A 25,557-nucleotide genomic window follows, 5' to 3' on the forward strand; every position below is an offset into this window, starting at 1 on the left:
TGTAATTTCCCACCCAGTGTGTGGACTTTTTCAAGTGCACTTGAACACCTCACAGCTGCTAGTTGTAAAGTGTTGTAATAATAAATTGGACGGAAATGGTCATAAAATACATCCTGTGTCTGTCTATATTGATAAGCGCTACACTTTAGATTTTTTTCGTTACTTTAATTCTTGTTGAGGCACATATAAGAGAAAATGACAGCTGAAATAGCAAGTGCAACTTGCTTTTTGTGTGTGGCCCTCAGTCTAGTGTACTGAGTGCATTCATGCATTCAAATTGAAGGACATAAGAGGCTGGTGGGGGTAAAATGGGAAGGTTACACAATACTGCTGCCATCTAGTGGACAAGTATTTTTAAATGTCCTGGCTGTCACCGTATGACACTGACATAGATAGATGCGCAAAGATGAATTATTTGCTCTAAACAAAGATACATTTTTCATGAAAATGAAATGGTAAAACAATGACATTTGACAATTTCCTGCGTTACAATGCTTAAATAAAATGGAGTAAATGATGCACAGTATTTTTTTTCAGTTTCTTTCCTATGTTATTTGTTGAAAAACTAAACAGTTTGTTGTTTCCTTGCTCAGGCCAAAGCAATATAAGCATTGCTTGGGAGTGTATATGAGACTGGAAAATATTGCTTTGGCGCTATTTTGTGGCATCTTCATGCCAAGGAAATAAGAGGTACGTGGGCTGCATTTGGACAAAAGTAATGCTCGACTGCCATCATGTGGTGTCTTGGTGCCGAGGAACCACGTTGAAGTGAAATTCACGTGATTCTTTTGGATAAAAGTAGTGCATTCCCACCATCCCGTGGCATCTTGGTACGAAGGAACTATGTTGAAGTGAATCGAGGAGCTGCATTTAGACAAACGTAGTGCTTTGCCGCTTAATTAACTTGTGTCATCTTGGTGCCAAGGGACAATGTTGGAGTGAGTTAAGGGGTTTCATTTCTGCAAAAGTGTTGCTTTGGAACCATCTTGGTGTCGAACTATGTTTAAGTATGTTCAGAAGCTTCGTTTGGACAAGGTTACGACCTTGTCCAAGCAGATAGTGCTTTGCTGACATCTTCAGGCATGCTGTGTTGTGGATCTTTGTGTGCTTCATTTCCACCAAAATGGTGCTTTGGTGCCATGTCGCGGCATCTATTGGCGGTTTGAAACCTCTGAGGCTGGGTTCAGTATGTGAAAAGCAGGTGAATACTGTAATAGAAAAACACATTTAACACTAGCCGGATACTGTTAGGGAACCCAGGCTAATGTAAAGGGTCAGTGCGGGCATCATACGTATATTATGATAATGTATGTAATTATTGTTTGATTAAATTATTATTTTTGGTTAAATTATGTCCGACATCACATGTTCCAGTATAGAGAGGGAGTGGTTGCGTGACCAGCCAGCAGTCAAAGAGTTAAAGCGGCGCCTGTTGTCGAGCTGCTTGGCGTCGCGTCGCTGGGGGAGGAAGAGGCCAACAGCGATTCCCCGCCGGAAAGCTGGCGCACATCTACTCCAACTGTTGAATGTCTCCAAGTTGCACAATCCGGAGGTTTAGAACGAAGGAAAAAGGGCACGGGATCCGAGGTGTCGGCAAGGAGCGCCGAACACGCTCCAGGTGCGGTCGGCGCGCAAGACTGTAAAGTGACCTGAGCTCCATCCACGCTTGCTGGGCAAACAAGTGGTTTCGCTGCGCTTCGGTGCTGCGATGAGGGCGCGCTTGCTGTTTTGACACAAGGAGCTGCCAGCCATCATCCATCGCACCGATTTGACGATGATCAGCTCCGTGTGCGTTTCGTCTTACCGAGGACGCAAGTCCGGCAACAAGCCTCCGTCCAAATCATGCCTGAAGGAGGACATGTCCAGAGGCGAAGACTCGGATAAGATCATCATCAACGTGGGCGGCACCCGGCACGAGACCTACAAGAGCACCCTGCGAACCTTGCCGGGCACCCGCCTGGCGTGGCTGGCCCAGCCGGAGCCGCAGGTGGGCTCCGAGGAGTCGTGCAACTCGCCGCCGCCCAGCAGCAGCGCCGGCGGGGAGTTGTTCTTCGACCGCCACCCGGGCATCTTCGCCTACGTGCTCAACTACTACCGCACGGGCAAACTGCACTGCCCGGCCGACGTGTGCGGGCCGCTCTTCGAGGAGGAGCTGGCCTTCTGGGGCATCGACGAGACGGACGTGGAGCCGTGCTGCTGGATGACTTACCGGCAGCACCGCGACGCCGAGGAGGCCCTGGAGACTTTCGAGCCGCCCGAGCCGGACGACAACGCCGACGACGACGGCGACACGCCGCGCCGCTTCGGCATCGAGGAGTGTCCGGGCAGGTCCAGGGGCTGCTGCGAAGTTTGGCAGCCCAAGATCTGGGCCCTGTTTGATGACCCCTACTCGTCTAAAGCGGCCAGGGTGAGTTTGAGGAGAGGCACATATTGCTGAACAACAGGTTGTTTTTGTTTCTCAGGTTCAGCAATATAATCCCAAAATCAATAACGACCATTTGTATCTACAGTTTTCACGAGGAAAACACTTTTCATGCTTTTTCCTAAAATTGAGACCCCCCCATTCCCACTCCCCCACCCCCATTTCAATAAGCATAATTAATTATACAGTATATAAAATAAATAATAAAAATATAATACCTAGATAATTATTATTATTATTATTATTAGTAGTAGTAGCGTCCACATGCTGCTCAAACAACAGGTGCAACAGGTGGCTTTTTTTCCCACAGTAACAGTAATAATGTCTCATGGGCAATTTGACCTGAGGTATGTGCAATTGTTCAAAAGTGTCAAACAATAGGAATCAAAATCCCATCTAAGATTGTTTATATCTCAGTATTAACCTCATTATAAGTGGATTAAAGCCAGAAAAATTATTAATTGCCTTTACTTCACTTTTAAAGTTTGGAATAAGTTTGATTGTGTACTGTAGTCGCTATGCACAGGTGTGCACGGTGCCAGGCACGGTGCCAGGAGTTTTTCTCCCCCGAAGCTAAGGTGGGGCTTGACCAATATGTATGTGGGCTGAGAACAAAAAAAAAACAATTTTCATGACTTCACTTACTTTAGCAGTTCTCTTAATTTTGCAATAAAGTATGATGCATACCACAAGCATACGGAAGCACAGAACTGCCAATGTGGGGTAAACATTTTGACTGGCAAACTTGACCGAAAGTATTTGTAAAGTACGTTCAAACGGATTGATACGCTAAATGCTAAAAATATAGCATTTGTTCCCATAATGCCAGGGGGTATTGACTTGTGCATGCGCAAGTAAAAAACAAAGCTGTTTTGCGCATTTAGCCTACTCAGGAATGTCCAAACTCTGTCCTCAAGGGCCGGTGTCCTGCCTGTTTCCCATCTATCCCTGCATCCTGCAACGCACCTGATTCAAAAGATCATGATCGTTATCACGCTTCTTCAGAGCTTGCTGATGAGCTGATCATTTAAATCAGGTGTGTTGCAGGAAAGCTGGAAAACAGGCAGGAAAGCGGCCCTTACGGACCGGAGCTGAACATGTTTGGCCTACATTATACCAGTACGTTCAGAAATTACATAAGTAAACATTGTTTATTAGTATTTTTTATGGTTTTATTATTTTGCCTGCAGTGCATAATTTCCATTGATCATTCCCATAATACTAACCCTAATCCTAATGCTAAACCAGAAATGGGCACTTTACCCTGTGACCCTTTGCCGGTCTGTTCGCGACTTGGGTACCCGTTTGTCCTCGTCCCTTTAAAGTGATTCCATCCTTACATTCTGTCTTTCCGTCCCTCCCCCCACCCCCCTGCCGCCACCCCCAAAAAAAAGCATCCGTGCACTCACTAGCTGGGTTTACATGGAGACTTTTTTGTCATTTGGATTGAAATCATTCTGAATGAAGACCTCTGGTCACCTGTTTACATGTGACATGATCTATTCCAATCGACCGTATACTTGCTCCACCCTAATATCAACCCGTTGCCATTCTAACCACCCACGGGTGGTTTTGCAGGTTGTGAACGCGGGACATTCACTACATACTGAACAACTTCAAAGCATTCCTGGGCATGTTATATATGGTTAGAAAACTGAGTTTCCGCAGATTCGAATGATACCAAACATTATAAGATACAATCATACCTGCAGGCTCGGCAAGCATTTAAGTCAAAACAATTGCTAACACACAAAAAATGTGCAACTCACCATTTCATCCTCAAATGTCCGACACAATTTCATAATCCATCATCAATGGTCATATTACGTCGACAAGGGTCCAGTAAAGGTATTCCAGTAATATAGTTAGTCCACAACAAGCCTGACATCCATAAAGCCACGTTATTAGCTACTTCAACCGTTTCATGTTGCTAATCAGATACGCATATTTTGTACATATTTACCATCGTAGATTGAGTTAGCTTCGACGGATTAAGCCCCACAAGACATGGGCTGGACCTTATTGTATGATTGATTGCTTACTTGAGCCAATAAACGAATGTTTCCTGTCTCTTTTGGTCTACGACAGCCAATGAACATACGGTGCATAAAAAGTCCCACCTTTTTTTTTTTTTGTCCATTATTCATTCCAATCAAATCGCAGTTTCCGAGTGATTGACGTATTGAATAGCCAATGAAATTCTGTAAAAAACGATATCCGGGGTGCCTTTTTACTTCCTTTTGAGTAAGTACCTGCTTTATGCGTAAAGTAAACATTTTACCGCTTGCAGTGAAATCATATCAAGTGTGCAAAGCTTTACGCATCATCGTTTGAAACACTTGCCCTGTTTTTCCCCTTACAATATGGCAAGCCGCGTATCGAGGACTTTCACCGTAGACGAAGCCATTGAGCTTTGTTTACGTCGTCAAAGTGACGAATCGTCGGTTGATGTTTCGTCAGATCAAGACGACAGCGACATTTCCTTCTCTGATGGAGAGGCGTCGAATGACGAGGCATCAGCGCGCACTGCTCCCAACAAGTAAGTAGTTACTTATTATTCGAATCATAACTTTGCTTTTCGTGTATATGAATACACTTTTGCTCACCAAAGGTGTGCGTTTACCGTGGTTTCCCCACGTTTATGATGGGCCGTTTTTTTTGGAGGGGGGGGGGGGGGTCGCCAGGCAACAATAGCTTGGCGTTATCTCACGATAACTAAGTTTCGTATTTTTCGACTCATAAATGTTCTTTTTTGTGTACATAGGTACGATCTCAGCTAAAGTGTGTGTGTGTTGTTGTTTTTTTTTTTTTTTACCGTAGCTACCCCACGGGTTTACGGTGGGTGTGTTTTTACCGTGTTTACCTCACGTTTACGGTGGCTGGGTTGGGGGGGTTGGGTCCGAGCAACAATAGCACGGCGTTATCTCACGATAACTAAGTTTATTATTTTTCGACTCATACATTTTCTTTTTTTTGTACATAGGTACAATCTCAGCTAAAGTGTGTGTGTGTTTTTGACCGTAGTTACCCCACCAGTTTACGGTGGATCTGTTCTTACCGTGGTTACCCCACATTTTTATGAGGGGAGCTAGGGGGCGAGGGGGCTTACTGAACATCAATATCAAGAAGATATTATCAGGAAAAAAGGATACTTACTTTTGAAAATTAAATTTCTTTTATTTGTTTCTCCCCCTTAGTTCTTCTGAATCTCCAGATTGAGCAATAGGCCGGGTAACGGAGGGAGCCAGCACCAGCCGCAGTGAAGCCAGGGATTCACAACGTTCACCTGACCAGCCCTGGAATGATACAAGAGTCGAGGACATCTTACCCCCACAGCCCATTTTCAAACCCCTACGCCCCCCTGGTCCTCACATCATTCGTACAGCTTTATACACTGTACTGCAGATTTTTCAGCTATTCTTCACAAAATCCGTACTGATGACCATTACTCAGCATACAAATGAGTATGAGGCTAAACACATTTCACCGCCGAATGACCCATGGGTAGACATCACAATGCTGGACATTTATGGTTTCATTGCGCTGATAATCTACATGTGTTTTTGTAAAATGCTACTCATATCCAGATTATTGGAGAAGAGCCAGTCTGTACAGTTGACCATTTCCCAAAGCGATAATGACTGGTAAAAAATTTCTCAGAATATGCCGGGCCCTGCACATGAGCAACGTAGCAGAGGATGCTGCTAATAATCAACTCAAGGGAACAAGGAATTTTGACCGTCCCTCCAGAATCAAACCGCTCTATGATGATCTGAGGATTGCGAAATAACTATCACCCCAACCAAACCATTTCTGTTGACCAGCGAATGGTTGCATCTAAAGCCCGCATTGGCCTGAAGCAGTATATGAAGCGCAATCCAGTACGATGGGGCGTCAAGCTTTTTGTCCTCGCAGATTCTTCCACGGAGGATTTTTTTGTTTGTTTATGAAGGCAGATCGCAAGAGTGCACTGGAAAAGGACTCAGCTATGATTCAGTGATGCGCCTGGTCAATCCACAATCACTGGGCACCGGTCACAAACTGTAGACGACTTCTACGCAAGTCCGTTACTTTTCAGGGATCTGCTTCAAAAAAAGAAGTGGACAGGTGGGACCATTCGCACAAACCGAATCGGCTATCCCAAAAGCACCTCGAACATCTTGAACTCCTTCTCTTTGTCCAGTGGAAAGACACACGCGATGTCTTTCTCTGCTCCACGGTGCACACAGCCCACGGCGAGGACACAGTCAAGCGCAGGATCAAAGGTGAAGATGGGAAGTGGACAGTGAAGATCATCCCTGTTCCACCGGCAATACACGATTACAACAGGTATGTATTGTATATTCAAGTGTTATTTTATGAATTTGGGATTGTAATAATTTGTGCTTGGGTATGTTTTCATGTTTTTTGTTCACTCGCTCTATGCACTGATAGGCTACTATCCTGCACAAAACAAGGAAGTGGTACAAGACCTTTTTTTCCACTTCTTGGACATTGCCATTGTGAACGCCTTTATAATACACGATGCGAAGCACCAGAAGGCGTTGAGGGAGACCTTGGCTTTGGGGTTGGCCGGGATGGTGTCTCCCACCAGAGCAGCACCCAGCCCATCAAGTTCCTCTCACCACAGGCATGTCTATATAGCAGGAAGCAGCTCAATTGGACGCTCAAAAACACCCGTCAAGTGTGCCATTTGTGATGTGCCACTGTGCTTCATGCCAGCTAGGGACTGTCATAATGACTGGCATGTTGAGAATAATTTGTAATATTGCCGCTTGTGTTGTGCTTCATGCCAACTACAGACTGCTTGGATGACTGTCATGTTGCCAATTTGTAAATATTGTCAGTAGGGTTAGGCTTACTTTTGGAAATTGTTTGTGCTTAATTGTGTTAATTTTTTTTTCTATAAAGTTGTCCACTTTACACCAAAAGACTTGTTTGTACTTTTTATTCTATGCATAAACCGTTCATTTTTAGAAAACATGTTTATGCTTCTGTTTCGCTTTTTAAGATAAGATAGCCCCAAATCTTACCCTTCATTAGAGCCCAAGATCATTTTTGTATGTTGAAGCATTCCAGAATAGCAGCCTTTTTCCCCCCATGTGACCATTGGTTCCAAAGGGTCACCCAAACGGCACACTTTTGGTTCGCCTGGACCTCTCCTTAGGAAAACGTGTGTTGTTGTTGTTATCCTTTCGGCTTTTTCCCCTCGGGGGTCGCCACGGCGAATCTAGTGCACGCACGATTGATTTTGGCAAACCGTTTTACGCCGGATGCCCTTCCTGACGCAACCCTATGAGCAGGGCACACACACAGACACCATCACTGAGCGGGAATCGATCCCACGCTGCCCACACACAACTCTTAGGAAAACGTGTGTAAAATGCTCATTTTTTTTGTCGTATTGTAGTCAAATTTGAAATGGAGCTGGGGAAGCCTTTGAGTTGTAATCCTGCTGTGTTATTCAGTTCCCCCACACTGCTACATTAATTTTCCTGGCAGGTTTTTGGAGAAAAAAAATTGGCGGACATTTTTTTTGTTCAGTAATGTTGCTGGATACTGTTTTCCTATTGGATGGCGACGCACATTTAAGATTGCGTCTGATTGATCAAAGTCATATAAAAGCATACAATGCAACCTATTGCACGTCTTTGAGATACACATATTGCACGGGACATTGTTGCAATGACAATATTTTTTCGATAGATCGTGCATCCTTAATAGGCTCCGTCTCACCCCTTGACCGTAATGAGAATAAGCACATTAGAAAATGGTTGGAAGGAAAAAAAACGAATCATTTCTGTTTTTCCTTTATTATTGTGATACTGACAAAAACATGTCACAAAAACATGAGGACATTTTTTAGAATGTAAAAAACTAAATGCACAATATGTCTCATTTACCGCTAGCTTGAGCTGAGATTTCACTGTCATCATTTTGAGTGAGATCAGCAAAAAGGAAACAGCGTTTTCAGAGTGCAGACGAAAGGCCCACGTTCTTGTAGCACTTTTATGGTGTATACATTCATGTGTAAATAGAATCTAATGTACACGCTAATGGCAGAAGGGCTAAGCGAGCTTTTAGTGGACTTCTTTGTCAGCAACCTTGTACTTGTTCACATTAAAGGCGTCGCCTTTTTAGACCAATGATTCAGAAATAAGAATGTTGGACTACCTTAACACAAAAGATACAAATTAAAAAGTCTACCTTTTAAACAAATAATGATGAGTAGCCTATACTGTATGACCGCTAGGGAGAAGCTAACTTAGCAGTCTATATACTCAGTCAGCAGTCTGTGCACCTACTGTGCACCATATTTACATCATATTTAACGGCCTGTGCGCCTCTAATGTAGCATAATTTTCAGTAATACTTCTTGTGACTGCTGTGGTGTACTTTTGATGCTTGACAAGAAGGAGCACCGAGTGCACATGTCGGCTGCTACGTTAGCTTCTCAGCCTAGCTGCCAAGTATTTGTCACGAGCGCTCAAAAGGTGCAGTGTTGCAAATACGGTGCGTTAGAGATGTGTGGACCATTAAATATGATGTAAACATGTAATGTTGGAGGGTACACAGACCGTTAAATTTGATGTAAACATGCTGGGGTGTGCAGAACACTAAATATGACGACGATTCGCATTGCCCTGGCGCTATACCTGCTATTTGAACGCAGCAAGTGTATGATGAAGCACGTCTGCATCAGATCCACGGCCTCAGCGGACAAATGGAAAGAGGCCTGTGTGTGTGTGTGTGTGTATGTGTGTGCTTGCTTATGTTTGTGTGTGTGGTGGCAACAAAGCTCCGCGGTGGTCATTCTTAATAAATCTCTTCAACATGTTTAAAGTTTCCACGGGTGACGTGTGATCACTCTCTCGCTCTCGCTCACACGTACACACATGCACACATGCCAGACCCGCGTTCAAGAGAGGCAGGCCTACATATAATAATGATTATGTATAATTCTTCTCCATTTTAGTTCTCCGGTCTGTGTTTTATATTTGTTTTCTTTTTGGAACCAATAATGGCAACGATTCAAAATCGAAGAGACAAACAGCGAAAGTACTCCACATCGTGACTACAGCATGTATATTAAATCAAATACACTTACTTTGTCACTTGAGGGAATAGTAGTAGTCGTTTGTGATAACAATTTGCTTGTACCTCTGCTGAAGAAATTGGTGTTCGGCTTGCGACGTGTGGTCTCTCTGATCAGGCACCGTAGTGCACGTGCTTCAAAATGCACACACTTTGAGCTTAGGTCGTTGCATTCTAATAGGTCACCACTAGATGCAGGGGATGGGCACTTAACCCGTTTTTGCCGATCCGTCCTCCGTTCACAACCTGGGTATCATTCCATCCTCGTCCCTCCGTCTTTTTCCATGAAAATAATCGTCCTCTGACCCCGTTCGTCCTCATCCTTTTAAAGCATTTCCATCCTTACTGCCCAGAAAAAAAGAAACTAAAATCTGCGTCGTGATGTGGTGATGATGATGATGATGAGGATAATGCGGACCAGAGCAAGCCAGGCGACATCATGAGAATATTTAAGATGGCGTAATAACACAATACTATTGTGTTTTAACGCAAGATGTTTTCACTATTTAATTGCATTTCGCAATAAAAATAATTATTGCAAAATAACCCAATGAATGTTGAATGTTATGAGTTGGCGGCACGGTGGTCGACTGGTTAGCACGTCCGCCTCACAGTTCAGAGGTCGTGGGTTCGATCCTGTCTCTGGCCTCCCTGTGTGGAGTTTGAATGTTCTCGTGCCTGCGTGGGTTTTCTCCGGGTACTCCGGTTTCCTCCCACATTCCAAAAACACGCATGGTAAGTTGATTGGACACTCTAAATTTCCCCCTCGGTGTGAGTGTGAGTGTGGATGTGTGTTTGTCTCTGTGTGCCCTGCGATTGGCTGGCAACCAATTCAGGGTGTCCCCCGCCTAATGCCCGAAAACAGCTGGGATAGGCTCTAGCACGCCCGCGACCCTTGTGAGGATAAGCGGTATGGATAATGGATGGATGTATGTTATGAGTTTAGAATATTGCAGCATTTTGATAAAACGGTTTCAAACATGATTGTATTCCGATATAGATCTCAATTCCAATTAAGTTTTGGCAGAATTATGCTTAGCAATTTCATTAGTAGTTACCTTTTGAATAATAAAGAAATTCTCTGTAAACTGCTGGCTGGGGCTGAACGATTAACGTTGTCTATTTTGTGATGTGTCATAACGCGCAGCCGTTAATTTCGATTTACGTGTGTTCGAAGTTTGAGCACACAGACACAGACGTGAGTGTGCGGCTACTTGAGCCGCGACAAATAAAAACACATCCATGCAAGATTTTCAAGCGGTCAAATATTAAGAGGATAAATTCGGTCGTATGTTTCGAACAAAAAGACAGACGAAGAGATGTTTAATGATGAGACGCCCCCGAGTGTTGCTAATGTCCGCTGGCGCTTGAGATGACGTCATAAGTGGGTTTTATCTTCCTTTTTTAGCGGGTGCCGTGTATGATTTTACTAACGGGAGATTGGGTAAGCTTTATATTTATACATGTATGTTTTATTTATTTATCCGTCTATACGTTAAGTTGAGTGCAGTAATTTAAGAAGTGCAGTCCACAATTACATATCACATTTCATGAAATAAAGTGTCGTGTCGGGAGTGCCACTGAATTATTGTTTATCGGTCTACAGTACATAAGACGTTGAGCGATTAAGAAGTGCAGTCCATATTTATGTCATGTTTTATGCAACAAAGTGATATGTAGGAAGGGGCAAAACTACTGATTTGTTTACATGATTGTTGTAATCTGCACTTGAATTTGTATCCTTGTGTTTACACCACAGCTGTGCGGGTGAGTTATGTTGTCGTGGAGAACGCTTACCAAAGTGCACATCAAAATATTTAGGAACTATATGCCTTTAATTGGAGTAGATAAACTGTCTTTCATATGAATTGATGCTTCATTTGCTTTCACCTCAGTATTATATAATGCACAACAGATATAATATTGTTTGTTGTAATAAATATTAATTGCTGAAAAATACATTAGAAAAGGAACTCGAAATTTTTTGGGAAAAAAAAAAATCACAATAAGATTATATTCCATAATCGTTCAGCCCTACCGCTGGCCATAATGTTCATTATGGCCAAATGTTATGTGTGTAAAAAGAATGACGATTAGATTGCTTACATTTTTTTTTAATGTGTGGCTGCATTTATGCGCACAAACACGCGCGCGCGCACACGCACACACACACACACACACGCTTGACCTAACTTGACTCAAAAGCGGTGGTAGAGTTTCATCCTAAAAGGGAGATGAGATGGTTCACGATGTGTAAACACATGCATGGAATACACACACACACACACACACACATACACACACAGTAGACTTATTTATCCAGCTGTGGGATTATTTATTTAGCGAGGGTGATATAATTTGCTCAGCCTTTTAGTAAACAATCAAGACAGGCTGCTTACGATGTAAAGGCAAACGTGTCCATTCATACTTCTGACCGCCTGCCATATTATCCATTGAAAAAGGGACGCTATGACAAGCTCTTTGTTTCTCATTCTTTGCATGATGTTACACACTATTCATTGTTCAGGATGCTCACTGTATGATGCCCTCACTTATATACAGTAGTGGAACCTGAGAAATATTCTATGTACTGTATTGATCAAATATCCACCTCTAACTTAACATGTTTACGTTATATATGTAACAGTCCATCCACCTGTTCACCATGACGTCACACGTGTTTCACCAACTCTTCTATGTCATTAGGCCAAGTTAGAGTGACCGAGAAAACAAAGTCAACGGCTTGAATGAATGAACTGTTTTCGCCTTCTTTTCTACCGCTGCAGTTTGAATATGAGAAGTATCAGTTCAAAAGACGTTACATTACATTACTATTTACTTTTAACTAAGTATTCAGACCCTTTGCAAAGAACCTTCATATTTAACTTACATGCTGTCCATTTTCTTCTGAGCTTCCTTGAGATGGTTCTGCTTCTTTATTGGAGTCCAGCTGTGTTTAATTCAACTGATTGGACTTGATTAGGAAAGGCCCACACCTGTCTATAAAAGACCATACAGCTCACAGTGCATGTCAGAGCAAATGAGAATCATGAGGTCGAAGGAACTGTCCAAGGTGATATATACAGAATTGTGGCAAGGCACAGATCTGGCCACGGTTACAAAAGAATTTCTGCAGCACACAAGGTTCCTAAGAGCACAGTGGCCTCCATAATCCTCAAATGGAAGAAGTTTGGGACGACCACAACTCTTCCTCCAGCTGGCCGTGCAGCCAAATTGAGCAATTGTGGGAGAAGAGCCTTGGGGAGAGAGGTAAAGAAGAACCCAAAGATCACTGTGGCTGAGCTCCAGAAGTGCTGTACGGAGATGGGAGAAAGTTCCACAAAGTCAATCACTGCAGCCCTCCACCGGTCGGGGCTTTACGGCAGAGTGGCCCGACGGAAGCCTCGTCCGCATAGAGTTTGCCCAAAAACACACGAAGGACTCCCGGACTATGAGAAACAAGATTCTCTGGTCTAATGAGACCAAGATTGAATTTTTGGGTGTTAATTCTAAGCGGTATGTGTGGAGAAAAACAGGCACTGCTCATTTCCTGCGCAATGCAATCCCTACAGTGAAACGTGGTGGGAGCATCATGTTGTGGGGGTGTTTTTTCGGCTGCAGGGACAGGACGACCGGTTGCAGTTGAAGGAAAGATGAATGTGGCCAAGTACAGAGATATCCTGGAGGAAAACCTCCTCCAGAGTGCTCCTGACCTCAGACTGGGCCCAAGGTTCACCTTTCAAAAGGACAATGACCCGAAGCACACAGCTAAAATAACAAAGGAGTGGCTTCAGAAAAACTCTGTGACCGTTCTTGACTGGCCCAGCCAGATCCCTGAGCTAAAGCCGATTGAGCATCTCTGGAGAGACCTGAAAATGGCTGTCCGCCAACGTTCACCATCCAACCTGACAGAACTGGAGAGGCTCTGCAAGGAAGAATGGCATCGGATCCCCAAATCCAGGTGTGAAAACCTTGTTGCATCATTCCCAAGAAAACTCATGGCTGTACTTGCTCAAAAGGGTGCGTCTAATCAATATGTGAGAATATTTGTGACCATATGATATTTCAGGTTTTCTTTTTTTAATAAATTTGCAAAAATGTCTACTTTTCTGATTTTTTTCTTTCAAGATGGGGGGGTGGAGTGTCCATGTAAAATGAACTTTTTATATATATATATAATATTACTGTATAAAATGAAGCAGTTTCTTCCAAATTGCCGCCTTTGCGATTTGAACATTTCATTCTACCATATTGCGATGCCAATTTGAGCTTGATTAATTGTTGAGCCCTACATTGCAGTTTACACAGGGGGTTCTAATTGTCTCATTTTTACGGACAAGTATCTGCTCTCTCTTTAGGGCCCCTCTGGATGTTAACAGTGTGCTTAAATATAGGGGGAAAATGTCCTTTAATAGTGATTCAATTCAAATGTATTGCACATAAAATTTGGGCCTCACAAAAGGTTTGAAAACAAACAATTCTAAAAGATGAAATGCTCATTTTATGAAACGTTAAATACAACTGAACTCTACAAATATACCCTTCCGGGTAAAATGTTTGACCCACTATTACAATATGCTCAGTTTGAATATTTAATTTTTATTTTTTTTTTAGCAAATGAACCAGGCATGCTACTATTATACTAGTAGCGCTAAAGTTTGAGAATCGCTGCCTGCGTTGCCCACCCGTTGGCGGCATCTCTGACCCTAGCGCCTATTGTTTACAAACATTCTGGAAAGGTCTTTGTGATACAATGCTGAAGAACTCTCGCCCGATGTATTCTCACCAGGGAGTGGCGCTGGCGTCCCTATTCTTCATCTTGGTTTCCATCACCACCTTCTGCCTGGAGACCCATGAGGCCTTCAACGAGCTCCAGAACCGTACGGAGGTGGTGCTGGTGGGCAACGTGACGCGAACCGAGGAGCGCTTGGAGATGGTGACCAAGCCCGTCCTCACCTTAGTGGAGGGCGTGTGCGTGCTGTGGTTCACTTTTGAGTTCCTGGTGCGGATCGCGTGCTGCCCGGACAAGCTGCTCTTCGTCAAGAACTCGCTGAACATCATCGACTTTGTGGCCATCCTGCCCTTCTACTTGGAGATGGGTCTGAGCGGCCTGTCGTCCAAGGCGGCCAACGACGTCCTGGGTTTCCTGCGGGTGGTCCGCTTCGTGCGCATCCTTCGGATCTTCAAGCTGACCCGACACTTTGTGGGTCTGCGAGTTCTCGGTCACACGCTAAGGGCGAGCGTCAACGAGTTCCTGCTGCTCATCATCTTCTTGGCTTTGGGAGTTCTTATCTTCGCCACCATGATTTACTACGCCGAGCGGATCGGAGCCAGCCCGCATGACCCCACGGGTGCCAACCACACGCACTTCAAGAACATCCCCATCAGCTTCTGGTGGGCCGTGGTTACCATGACCACGCTAGGCTACGGAGACATGTACCCGCAGACGTGGCTGGGCATGATGGTGGGTGCCTTGTGCGCCCTGGCTGGGGTGCTGACCATCGCCATGCCCGTGCCAGTCATCGTCAACAACTTCGGGATGTACTACTCACTGGCTATGGCCAAGCAAAAGCTGCCCAAGAAGAAGAATAAGCACAACCCCAATCCCGAGGCGCAGACCGACTCGGCGTCACTTGGGAAGTCAGACAGCAACTCGTGCAGGGAGAGCACTCAGAGCGACACGTGTCCACTGGCGGCCGACGACAGCCGAACAGGTCAGACCGCTTCTCCCCGTGAGGAGGAAACTGTAATTTTCGGACCATCCTACATACCAATTTCTTTGTAAAGCATTTTATGTCAAATTGTTTATTGTAATTGCACCAAACTGTTTACAGTATTTGATAGCTAGGTTCAGACCGGACACAAAATATCGGCTCGCTCAGCATGTCTCACGACACGGGGGGTTGCTTCAAGAGGAGAAGGGGAGGGGCTCCTCCGACAGTCGAAAAAAAAAAGTTTGAACACTCGCTAGTCAATCTGGTGACCGGTGGTTGTGTTATTACTTTGGCTGCGAAATGTTTTCTTGGTTGACAGTTTAGCAGCTGGAAACAAGTCAATACGCTCACCAGATACGCCAGCTTAGTCGCTCGCCATTATCCAAGCCTGCTCCTTTTTTGCTCTGTCCCAGCAGCTATTGGAAACACGCTGTGTTGTTGGACTACATTTCCCATAATTCATTGACACGTAAGTAGGAAGTACTTGTAGTTCCAGTATGGCGAATACATGTATGCCTGCTAGCGATTAAATGCGTGAAAGTAACTAAGAATGAATTTGAATTAAAGACTACGACCTGAAAAGCCGGCATCAATACATAAAGCGCATCGGATTACAAGGTGCACTGTCAACGTTTGGGAAAATTAAAGTATTTTAAGTGTGTCCTATGGTCCGAAAAATATGGTATCATTAAAAAATGTAAGATGGAAATCCATACTTTCGCATTAACGCAAATAAAATGGTTAAAAAAAGGAAGTGAGTTTGATGACACAAATGGCCAGCATAGAGCCCAAAGGGTTTTATATATGAAGTATAAATGGTACATTAGAGCTGCACAGACCATTCATTATAATGTCAGTTGTTATGTTAGAGTTACACGGACCATTATATACTGTACATAATGTAAATATGTGACAGTAGATGTGCACAGATCATTGAATATGATATGATAGAGTTGCGGAGACCATTATGGACATGATCTAAATAATACAGTGAAGGTGAACAGACAATATAATGTGACATAAATAGGGCGCATTAGAGGTGCCCCAACCATTAAATATGATGTCCATGTGTCACGTTAGAAGTGTGCAGACCATTATATATATGATGTGAATATGCTACCGTAAAGGTGCATCAAAAATTACATAGGTGCACCAAACATTAAATATGTTTTACAATAGCCATAAAGTAGAAGTGAAGAGACATGATAAAATGCACCAACAATTAAATAGGACGTCAATATGTTACGTACATTACTCCATTTTCCTTTTTATTGGAGGTGCACAGACCAATAAACATAATAAAATACAATAATAATATTAAATAGATATAAAAAATACTATTTTACAGTATCAGTTAGAAGGGTAGACCAATTTTGAAAACGAATCTAATTACAAAATGTTTTGGGGCCTCAATACTGCGATTAATTAATTATGTATAGAAAGAGGCCGATGTGTGGCTTAAAAAAAAAAAGTATTTCACATATTTGAAATAAAAGTGCGCAAACCATTAAATATGATACCAATATGCTATGTAGAGGTGTTCTCAATATGTTGCAGAAAGAGGTTTGCTCTCAGACAGGTTTCATGCAGTAATCACTTGTTGTCAGGCCCTGCGGGGGCAGTGGCTAAAAGCTTTGGCATTTATCAGACCTTTTTCTTTTTTTTTTTTGTGGTGCTGTCAGACTCCAAACAGAACGGCGACGCAAACGTGGCCCTCTCCGAGGAAGAAGGCTGCAGCCTGACCCAGCCGCTGTCCCCCAGTGAAAAATGGTCCCTGCGCTGCCCTCGGGGGAGAGATCGGACCAAGAAAGAAGCAACCTGCTTTCTGCTCACCCCTGGAGAGCCCAGCGTCCACTATGGTGACTTACTGCACCACATAGCACAAATTCTGGGAGGTGATACAAGAATCACCTTCATATATCACATCCGAATGTCACACTACCGGCCATGTAAATACCAGAGCTGGGCATTCCGTCTATCTGACGGACCGGTCCGTCCTTTCGTCACTGACGGATGCCCATTTTGCTGACGGTCGACAAATTTTAAAATAGTTCCTCGTCGTCCGTTGTGGTGTGTCTTCAATGACCGCTCTGTAATTTCAAACGCATGCATGCTAGCGAGAGGGAGGGCTGCGCTGCTGTGGTAGTAGTCACACCTGACTTCACTCATGGCCAATCAAAACAGCTGTTTTGGCCCCCGCCATAGTTGTGATTTAAAAAAAATCTCACACAATGGTCAAGAGAGTTTGCTGTTCCCATATTTAGGGATGAAATACATTGTACCAGCTGTCTACCCTGCGCCGGTGTTAGATTTGGTCCAAGCAGACATAAGCTTTAGATCAACTTTCTGCCACCAAATTTTCACTCAGCCAGGCATGTCTCCAACGCATTCCTTCTGTTGTGCCGTCCTGAGCAGTTTAGTGGCAACCATTTTGCCAAATTGGCAGAAAGCGAACCTTGTGCTGATATGGAAATCAGGATCCACCGCAATTGGTGCCACAGCACAAATGCTGTCTATAAAAATGGAACCCATCTTCTAAAATGATACAGTGGAGATGCACAGATAACTTTATGAGGTTAAATTATTTTACACGAGAGGTGCACAGACCGTTATGTATGGTCTAAAATGTTACACGAAAGGTGCATGGATCAGGAAATAATGCATAAATATTTTACATTAGAGGTGCACAGACCATTAGATGTATCGTGTTGGCAAGCCAATAAAAAGTCAGTACTGTAGTGCTTTCCACACTCCCTCTCCCCCCAAAAAAGCTTGTGTAGAAGCTCTATATTTGGCAACCAGTCCAGACTTTCCCAGCTCCAGGCAGACCACTCGACATTCGCCAAATCATTTCACTGCAAAAATGCTCTTTGTCCAGATAATTTTCCTCATGAAACCCATTAAAACGTTAAGGAAAAACAACACACAAATGGGCCACTTACTGTAGTTTGGAGTCGGTGAGACTTCTTATAGATGATTTTTTTTTTTTTTTCTTTTACTCGTATTATCTATTACAAGTCAATGCTTCCTAAAAGCCCTTAGATATGTTGAGTGTCACTTTTGCGGAAATGAAAAAGGGCCTCTTTGTGGACATGTCAAACATATTTGTCAAATAACATGCTCACAAGCAAAAGCCATAGAAAGCAGAACAATAGCACAACATCTCAAAATTCAATCTTAGAGAGGGGGAGGAGGGGTTAATTCAATTTCTGAGCCATATGCGCGCCGTCCATGATGCCCATTATAGTCAGTGTTGAGAGTAACGTGCTACTAAAGTAGCACATTTACTACGCCATTTCTGTACGAGCCATCCATCCAACCATTTTCTTGTCCTCATTCGGGGCACGATAAATAATTGGGTCAATAAAACACCAAATAAATATGTAGTACTGGAATATTTTTTTAATTAATTGAACTAGAATTACTAATTCACCAATATTTCATAATATATATATATTTTTTAACTGTTGTTGAATTAACTAACCAATTGGGAAAGGTTGATTTTTAAAACCAAGATAAGTCATTCTTTGATGAGGTAAGCTAGAAGTAAAAAAAGTGCAAATAAAATACTGTCGTTTAATTTAATAATTAATTAAAACGGTTTCATGTCATTAATAAGAATACATTTAATTATAATAAATTCAACTATGTAATAAAATAAATTAACATGTGGAAGGTATACATTTTAGTAATGCTCTGTTAATTTTAGAAAATATTTGAAATTGTTCATTTTTTTTACTCATTAATTAGCTTTTAATAAATTCCATAATTATTTATTAAGATAAATGTCTAATTCATTTAATGAGGTAATGTTTAAAAATAGATTTAAAAAAGTTAATAAATATCTATTAAGTGAATTTTATGGAAAGAAAATACAATTATTGCAACAATTATTACAGCCTTCTTCGTAATGTTAAAGCTCGGTGGACCAGATTAAAGTTTAAAGTTGTTATACTGTTATTTATTATTTTTATTATTGATAATAAAATAATTGTAATCATAATATTCAAAATAATCAAAAAATACAAATAGTTAGTATTTTATATAAAATTGTTTATTTTAACAAAATAATTTCTATTCATGCTCATTTTTTAAAAATTGATTATTTATGTATATTTCTTTATTAATAAACCAATAATATAATAAAAAAACGAATATTGTTTTGTTTTTGTTTTTTGTATTTACAAGAACTCAGTTAACCAATTATTTAGTGACAAAATTAACAAATAAATTGAAAATAGGACAAAATAAATTAATGCAAGAAATAGTAGATGATTCGATAATGCCTGGTGGGCTGGTTTGAAGAACAGAGCAGGGATATTTGTGGGCTGTGCGCCATACCTTACCCACCCCTGCTCTAAATCATTCCTGCAAGTGTGGAATTGTGTCATTGCGCACAAATGCAAACCTGTCGCTGGATGAAAGAAGAACTTATTATACAAGTAGAGGGAGAACCGCCCAGCGTGTTTCCTAACAAAAGCCATCATGAGAGCAACAAGCAACAAGCTCTCGAGTGTTGCTAAGAGCTGCGTGAACCTCAACAACTTTCCATATCCTCAAGTGACTGCGCTCGCATGTTTGCCACTAAAAGGTCTTCATTAACGAATGGCGGGGAAACACTCCCTTTTACATTCATCTCCATCATTTTTCCACTGCTCCTGACTAAGGATCAAAATCAAACCTTTGTGTTTTTGTTGTCTTTTTGTTTCTATCTTGTTAGCATAGCATTAATTTGATCATTAAAGTAAGTATCATTAATCACAATTTTTGTTCTCATGTTGCTGTCATGATGCATGTTAGCATACTATTTGATGGCATTTTATCAAGTACCATTAAACATTTTTTTTGTTCTTGTGTTGCTATCTTGCCATGTATTAGCTAAACATTTGTTAGCAATGTTATCAAGTTGACCCACCATTTAAAATAGAACCTGACTGCATGACATAATGCAACCGGGAGCACTTTTTGTACTGAGGTTGCTATCATGTTACATGTTAGCAGGTTAGCATTTTATCAATTACCATTGAACACATATTTTTGTCCTCATGTTGCCATCTTACTACATGTCAGCATAGCTTTTGGTCACGTTAGAATTTTATCAAGTACCACTGAACAATATTTTTTGTCCTCAAGTTGCCATCTTATGTTAGTATTTGCTCTAGCACCATAAAAAAATCCCTTTGTTTCTATCTTTTTGTTGTTTTGTTACCGTCTGTTGGCATGTTATTAAATACCAATTAAAATAGATGCTGACTAGAGTAGATGTAAAATCAATCCGTCGTAGCACTTTTTTGTTGTCAGGTTGTTATCTTGCGATATGTTAGCATAGCATTCATTAGCATTATGTCAACTTTTCTTTGAAATACTCTATTACCTGACTACAAGGTATTATCTAAAATCCTAATCAATCTACATTAGCATTATATTTTTTTCTTTATGATGCTATATAGCTATGTTAGCCCAGAATTTGTGAGCTGTCTTGCTCAAAGATGTTCTTTTTGTGTCTTAACAGAGACTTGTAAAGACAAGATGGCAACCCCTGCAAACTACACTAAGCCGGATGTCACCTCACTGACCGGATGCTGATTGACTAGGATAAGGGGAAATAAAGCATGAACTCAACTTTTTTCCCCCTTTTCCTGAAGGATTCTAGACTCAATTCTTCAGGTTTTTGTTCCCCTCCATACATACTAAGGTGAATATGAGTTGCGTCTTTTACCATGTAAATAGCACATGTTTTAAAGCATGTATTGCATGATCTAGTGTTATACGAGCTGGTCATTATTTTACTAATGTAGCAACATTTGCATTTAATATTACATGCTACATTTATGTTTGCCTACCTCTGCTTTATAGTCTTTTTTTTTAACTATGCAGCTATTTTCCCCATTTGAATTACAGTAACTGTTAACCTTTATCTATGACTGCAACACAAAATACAAACACTAAATCAAATGCAATACTGTCCTGAACTCAACGTAGTAACACCGCTCAGTGCTGTGCTGTGATTTGCCAGTGGGCGTTTTTGTACAGCGTGTCAGTAACTGTGAACTTGGAAGTATGGTTTTATCTTTTGGGTTTAAGGTAAAAATTTGGGAATAGCCTATTGTCTTCATCACGCACAACACAGCATTTGTAAAGTTATCCACCTTTGTACACTTTGATTTGATTTGACTCAAGAAAAAAAATGTATGTGGTGCAATATTGTCTGCCTGTGAAATTCACTATACCGACGCTGGTTGAGTCAGGACCAAATGTGCACTCACGCGGCAGAAAACAACAACCCCAAGGCTGGATTTACTCTGCATGCTTCAAGTCCAGTGACAAATCCCATGTTTTGCCACCAAATCGCACCATTGCAATATGTGTCACGGCAGTGTAAAAAAAGGAGAAAAAAAGAATCAGATACCTTCAGTTCGGAATCAGGCATCTTCAAATGTAGTGTAAATACAATAATAAGAAAAAAAGTCTACACACCCCTGTTCAAATGCCAGATTTTTGTGATATTAAAAAAATGAGGTCAAGACAAATAATTTCTGACCTTATTTCACCATTAATGTGACTAATAACTTGTACAACTCCATGATTGTTGTTGTTTTTTTTTTTTTAAACTAAATCTCCCAAACACATGTGAGAAAATGTGTTAGAGTCCACTGAAACTAGGTTGAACTGTTTGACTATAGTTCCAAATGGCATGTTTGGTGCAAACACAACACTGCTTATCAGCACAAAAACACCAAATTTACAGGGAAGCGCGGCTGCTGTTGTTTGGGCTGTTTTTCTTCTGCTGGAATTGGGGCATTAGTCAACGTGGAAGGAATTGCAAATAGTTCAATATAGCCAATAGAATTTGCACAAAACCTTCAGGCTACTGATAGGAAGCAAAGTAAAAAAAAGTCAGGAAAAGCCAAATTTTATAAAACAAGTTTGAAGGTGATTGGTTAATTCGGAACACCACCACATCTCCTTATAAGACGACGTGGTCTCATTTTTTTTACATCACAAAAATATGGCATTTTAACAGGGTTGTGTAGACTTTTTATATCCACTGTATGATTTGAAATAAATGTCCTACATTCAAGCTGTATATACTGTACATTAAATATGCTCCATTAGCGGTGTAGAGAACATTAAATGAGTGATGTAAACATGCTACACTACAGGGATGTAAACATTAAGTCGGGAAAAATACTGAGGAAGTTCCCTCATTTAAATCAAGCAGAAGCGTCACATCACGTCAACTGAACTCCATGTTACATTTAATCATTTGTATTATGTATTTATTATTGCTTTCTTCCATGCTCTTAACTGCTCGCTTTTAGAGTTTAGTTGTTCTGATGCAATTTGTGTGTTTCCTGTGTTCCGTCACTGCAAACAGTCGGATGGGACATTGGAAATATACAATAAAAAAAAATAAATAAACAGGCAAAATATGCCTTGAAGTTTGGTGTAAATCCAGCCTCTGTGTCCATTCATGCGCTCGTTCCATTGAGGCCTCACGTGGAGTAATGCAGCTGGACTTTGTGCTGTAACGTAATTGGCTTACTTCCTGTGTCGCAAACCAGCTGTTGTTGACAATTGCATTCCACATTGTATACAGTAGTCCTCCTCACAGTCTACCATAGTGGCCTTATGTTTATTACAAGTTCATTTAAATCCATGTGTAGACATTAATTATAATAAGCACAGTTGTACTCTTTGTACAGTCTGGAGCACAGTCCCATATTCTTTATCTTTTTTGGTTTTGTAACTCTTCTGTATATATATAACACATGTATGTACCATGAATGAAGAATGTATTATTTTGATAATGACAAAGAAGCACATCTGTTGTTGTATGCCGCGTGTGTGCGCGCGCGTGTGTGTGTGCGTGTGCGTGTGTGGGTATCATGTAGTCTTGTGTCTCTATGCACATATGAATTAAATAGACCCCCCTTTAAGCGCAGTGTCGCATTTAAAAATAAAAAGAATGTTTTCTTTCCATATGGAATCGAATTCATGTTGTTTTTTTTCAACAGATAAACATACATTACTATGGCGATAGAGTGGTGCTTTGAGACTGACAACACTGACATCTTATTTCATCGTTGCCTACTGAAATGAATGAAAATGCAATTAATCTCTTCCAGAGCCCCCCAAAAACTTTTCATGAGAAAATTTGCACTTTGCAATTTGTATTGTAATAACATTTGCTGTCCTTCCACTGGAAGGAAGCCAATGCGAATTGACGCTGGCCAGATGTTGTCAAGTTTGCTGCGGCCATCTTGCAGTGGCGGTCAAGACAAAAAAAATTGTCCAGGTGATATCTTTTATCTTCACCAAAAAAAAGTTATCTCAAGGCAAATGTATTTGGCAAATGATAAGATCACGATACAGTGATTTTACGATAATGAAATATTGGAAGAAAATCAGCTATCCGATACATCACAATGCAGATGAAGAAAATACAGTAAGAAGAAATCGATAGCAACCCGTCCCTTGTTTGTCTTATGTGTCCTGCTATTGACTGGAGACACGTTTTCTCTATATGTGTAATGAAAGACTGGTGACCAGATTTTTTTGCAAGTATGTGCCCTGATATTGACGGTTGATGGGCACTATTGATATATCCGATGTTGATGTATCAATATTAGATTGCTACCCATGCAGTTTTGAACCTGTGCATGCAGGATTGTGCAGTGAAAGTGTAGAAGGTGTACAGAGAACAGCGCCATGGAGATTTGAAATGGCAGGCAACACTAATTACTGCTCACCCCCCCCCCCCCCCCCCCCCACACACAAACACATAGAAAAAGCCACAATGAATATGTTTCCTCTCAATTAATTTGATAATGTCACTAAATGAATTTAATGGACGGCTAATCTATTTTCTTGCCGACATGTGGCGGTATAATTAATGCAAGTGCGCGTGTGTTGTGCGCTCACTTCAGTACAAAACAATACAATGAATACAATGGAGATGAATGGCATTATCCATCAGCAAAGCGCAGGGGGTGAGAAAGTGGCTTTTGTCTTGTGTTGCTTCATGATTTTGAATGGAAGCTAAGATGGCGTTAACATGCTACAAAGGGAGTTAGCAGTTTTTTTTTTATTGACTCCTAAATTGTTGAATAGATATCTTAAGTCTAAAATGCTTACCAATCAAACCAATAGTATGCAATAATTTCACCTCCAAATCATCTCATATAGTGTTCAAAATATCCACTTTGGTCATCTGTACTATTAGTGGACCGGCCAGGACAACCTTTTTTCTGGTGTTAGCCAGAGCTGGACATTCCGTCCCAGAGACATAACGGTCCGTCTGTCCGTCCCGGTTGGATGCCCATTTTTTGGACGGACGGACGGAGGACAAAAAGTATTTTAAAAAGGACGGACTAAGCAAGGATGAAAGTGAGTTTTCATCCGTCCCTCTATTCATCCCTAATCAGGTCAAGTACAGACTGAACATGTTGTTTTGGGGTCTTTCAGAAAGCAAGACCACTGTCCTCTGACCACGGCGCCGCCTTCATTAATTGCCTGTGCAACGCCTTTCATGTGATTCCCAGCAGTCACTTTGCACATAACATAGTCTGCCCTCTAGTGGTTTAACACATGTAATACAATGGATATCGCCACAGGAGTCAGGACGCCATTTCACTGACTGACAGAAACACGCCCAGCCTGTCTTGTGTGTGTAATCCGGGATAGCAATTTTGTTTTGTTAACTAATTGTTAACATTTAGTACCTTATCCCTGTCATGATTCTGGTCTGTTGCAGGCAGCGGCAGAATTGGAGGGCGTGTCTTCTGATGCCGCACCTGTTGTTCATGAGCAATCAAGGACTTTAAAAGGACTGCTACCACGACAGCCCGTTGTCTGATTATTTCATCCTTGCTTGCCACCGTTGCTCCAAGTGATTGATTTTTCTAGACGCTATAGACCATGTTCCTAGTTCTTTCTGATGGCGAGTTTTTGCCGTGTATTGGGTGTTTTTTTTTTTTTTATTATTCTGTCGTGTTTTGTTTCTTGTATTTGGAGTTTCCTTCTTCTGACAGGTGATTTTGCGTTGTTTAGTCTCCTTGCCTATTGTAAGCATTTTTTGTTGTTCGTTGTCTCCTGGCGGGTTACGCCAGCGACCTCGGTTGTACTTTAACGTTTGTATTTTTTTTCTGTAATTAAATTTTTTGACATCTACTTTTTCTCCTTGTTTATGGGATCGACCCCCTTCCAGTTTCTACTGGAAACCGTGACAATCCCTTTGCGTGCGAAGTATGTCTTTGTGTGGGACATCTTTAGACCGTAAAAATCGCAGATCAGCAGAATGTAAGGATGGAAGCGCTTTAAAAG

General features: G+C 41.6%; 1 protein-coding gene across 2 annotated transcripts; it reads left to right on the forward strand.

Annotated features, from left to right (window-relative positions):
• Window positions 1-1,437: 1,437 nt before the first annotated feature.
• kcnc4 (potassium voltage-gated channel, Shaw-related subfamily, member 4) lies at window positions 1,438-25,273 on the forward strand. 2 transcript variants are annotated; one of them, XR_015087306.1, is made up of 5 exons: window positions 1,438-2,407; window positions 14,307-15,231; window positions 16,914-17,090; window positions 20,744-20,926; window positions 24,989-25,273. XR_015087306.1 is itself a non-coding variant. In XM_086034615.1 (4 exons), exons 1-4 carry the CDS (start codon window positions 1,775-1,777, stop codon window positions 20,815-20,817), a joined length of 1,809 nt encoding a protein of 602 aa, XP_085890741.1. In that variant the 5' UTR covers window positions 1,438-1,774; the 3' UTR covers window positions 20,818-23,214. The 2 variants fall into 2 exon arrangements, 1 of the variants encoding a protein (XP_085890741.1); XM_086034615.1 differs by lacking the exon at window positions 24,989-25,273 and having other exon boundaries at window positions 20,744-23,214.
• Window positions 25,274-25,557: the final 284 nt, after the last annotated feature.

This window comes from Filicampus tigris, chromosome 1 (assembly GCF_054856515.1).
Source record: "Filicampus tigris isolate MCC_2025a chromosome 1, RoL_Ftig_1.0, whole genome shotgun sequence".
Lineage (NCBI taxonomy): Eukaryota > Metazoa > Chordata > Actinopteri > Syngnathiformes > Syngnathidae > Filicampus > Filicampus tigris.

What these genes read in the sequence shown, in the direction of transcription:
- kcnc4 (XM_086034615.1), top strand. Translation starts at nt 1,775, where the DNA reads ATGATCAGCTCCGTGTGCGTTTCGTCTTACCGAGGACGCAAGTCCGGC. An exon ending in ACTCGTCTAAAGCGGCCAGG is followed by an intron (nt 2,408 to 14,306) that starts GTGAGTTTGAGG and finishes TATTCTCACCAG; the next exon opens with GGAGTGGCGCTGGCGTCCCT. An exon ending in GGCCGACGACAGCCGAACAG is followed by an intron (nt 15,232 to 16,913) that starts GTCAGACCGCTT and finishes TGGTGCTGTCAG; the next exon opens with ACTCCAAACAGAACGGCGAC.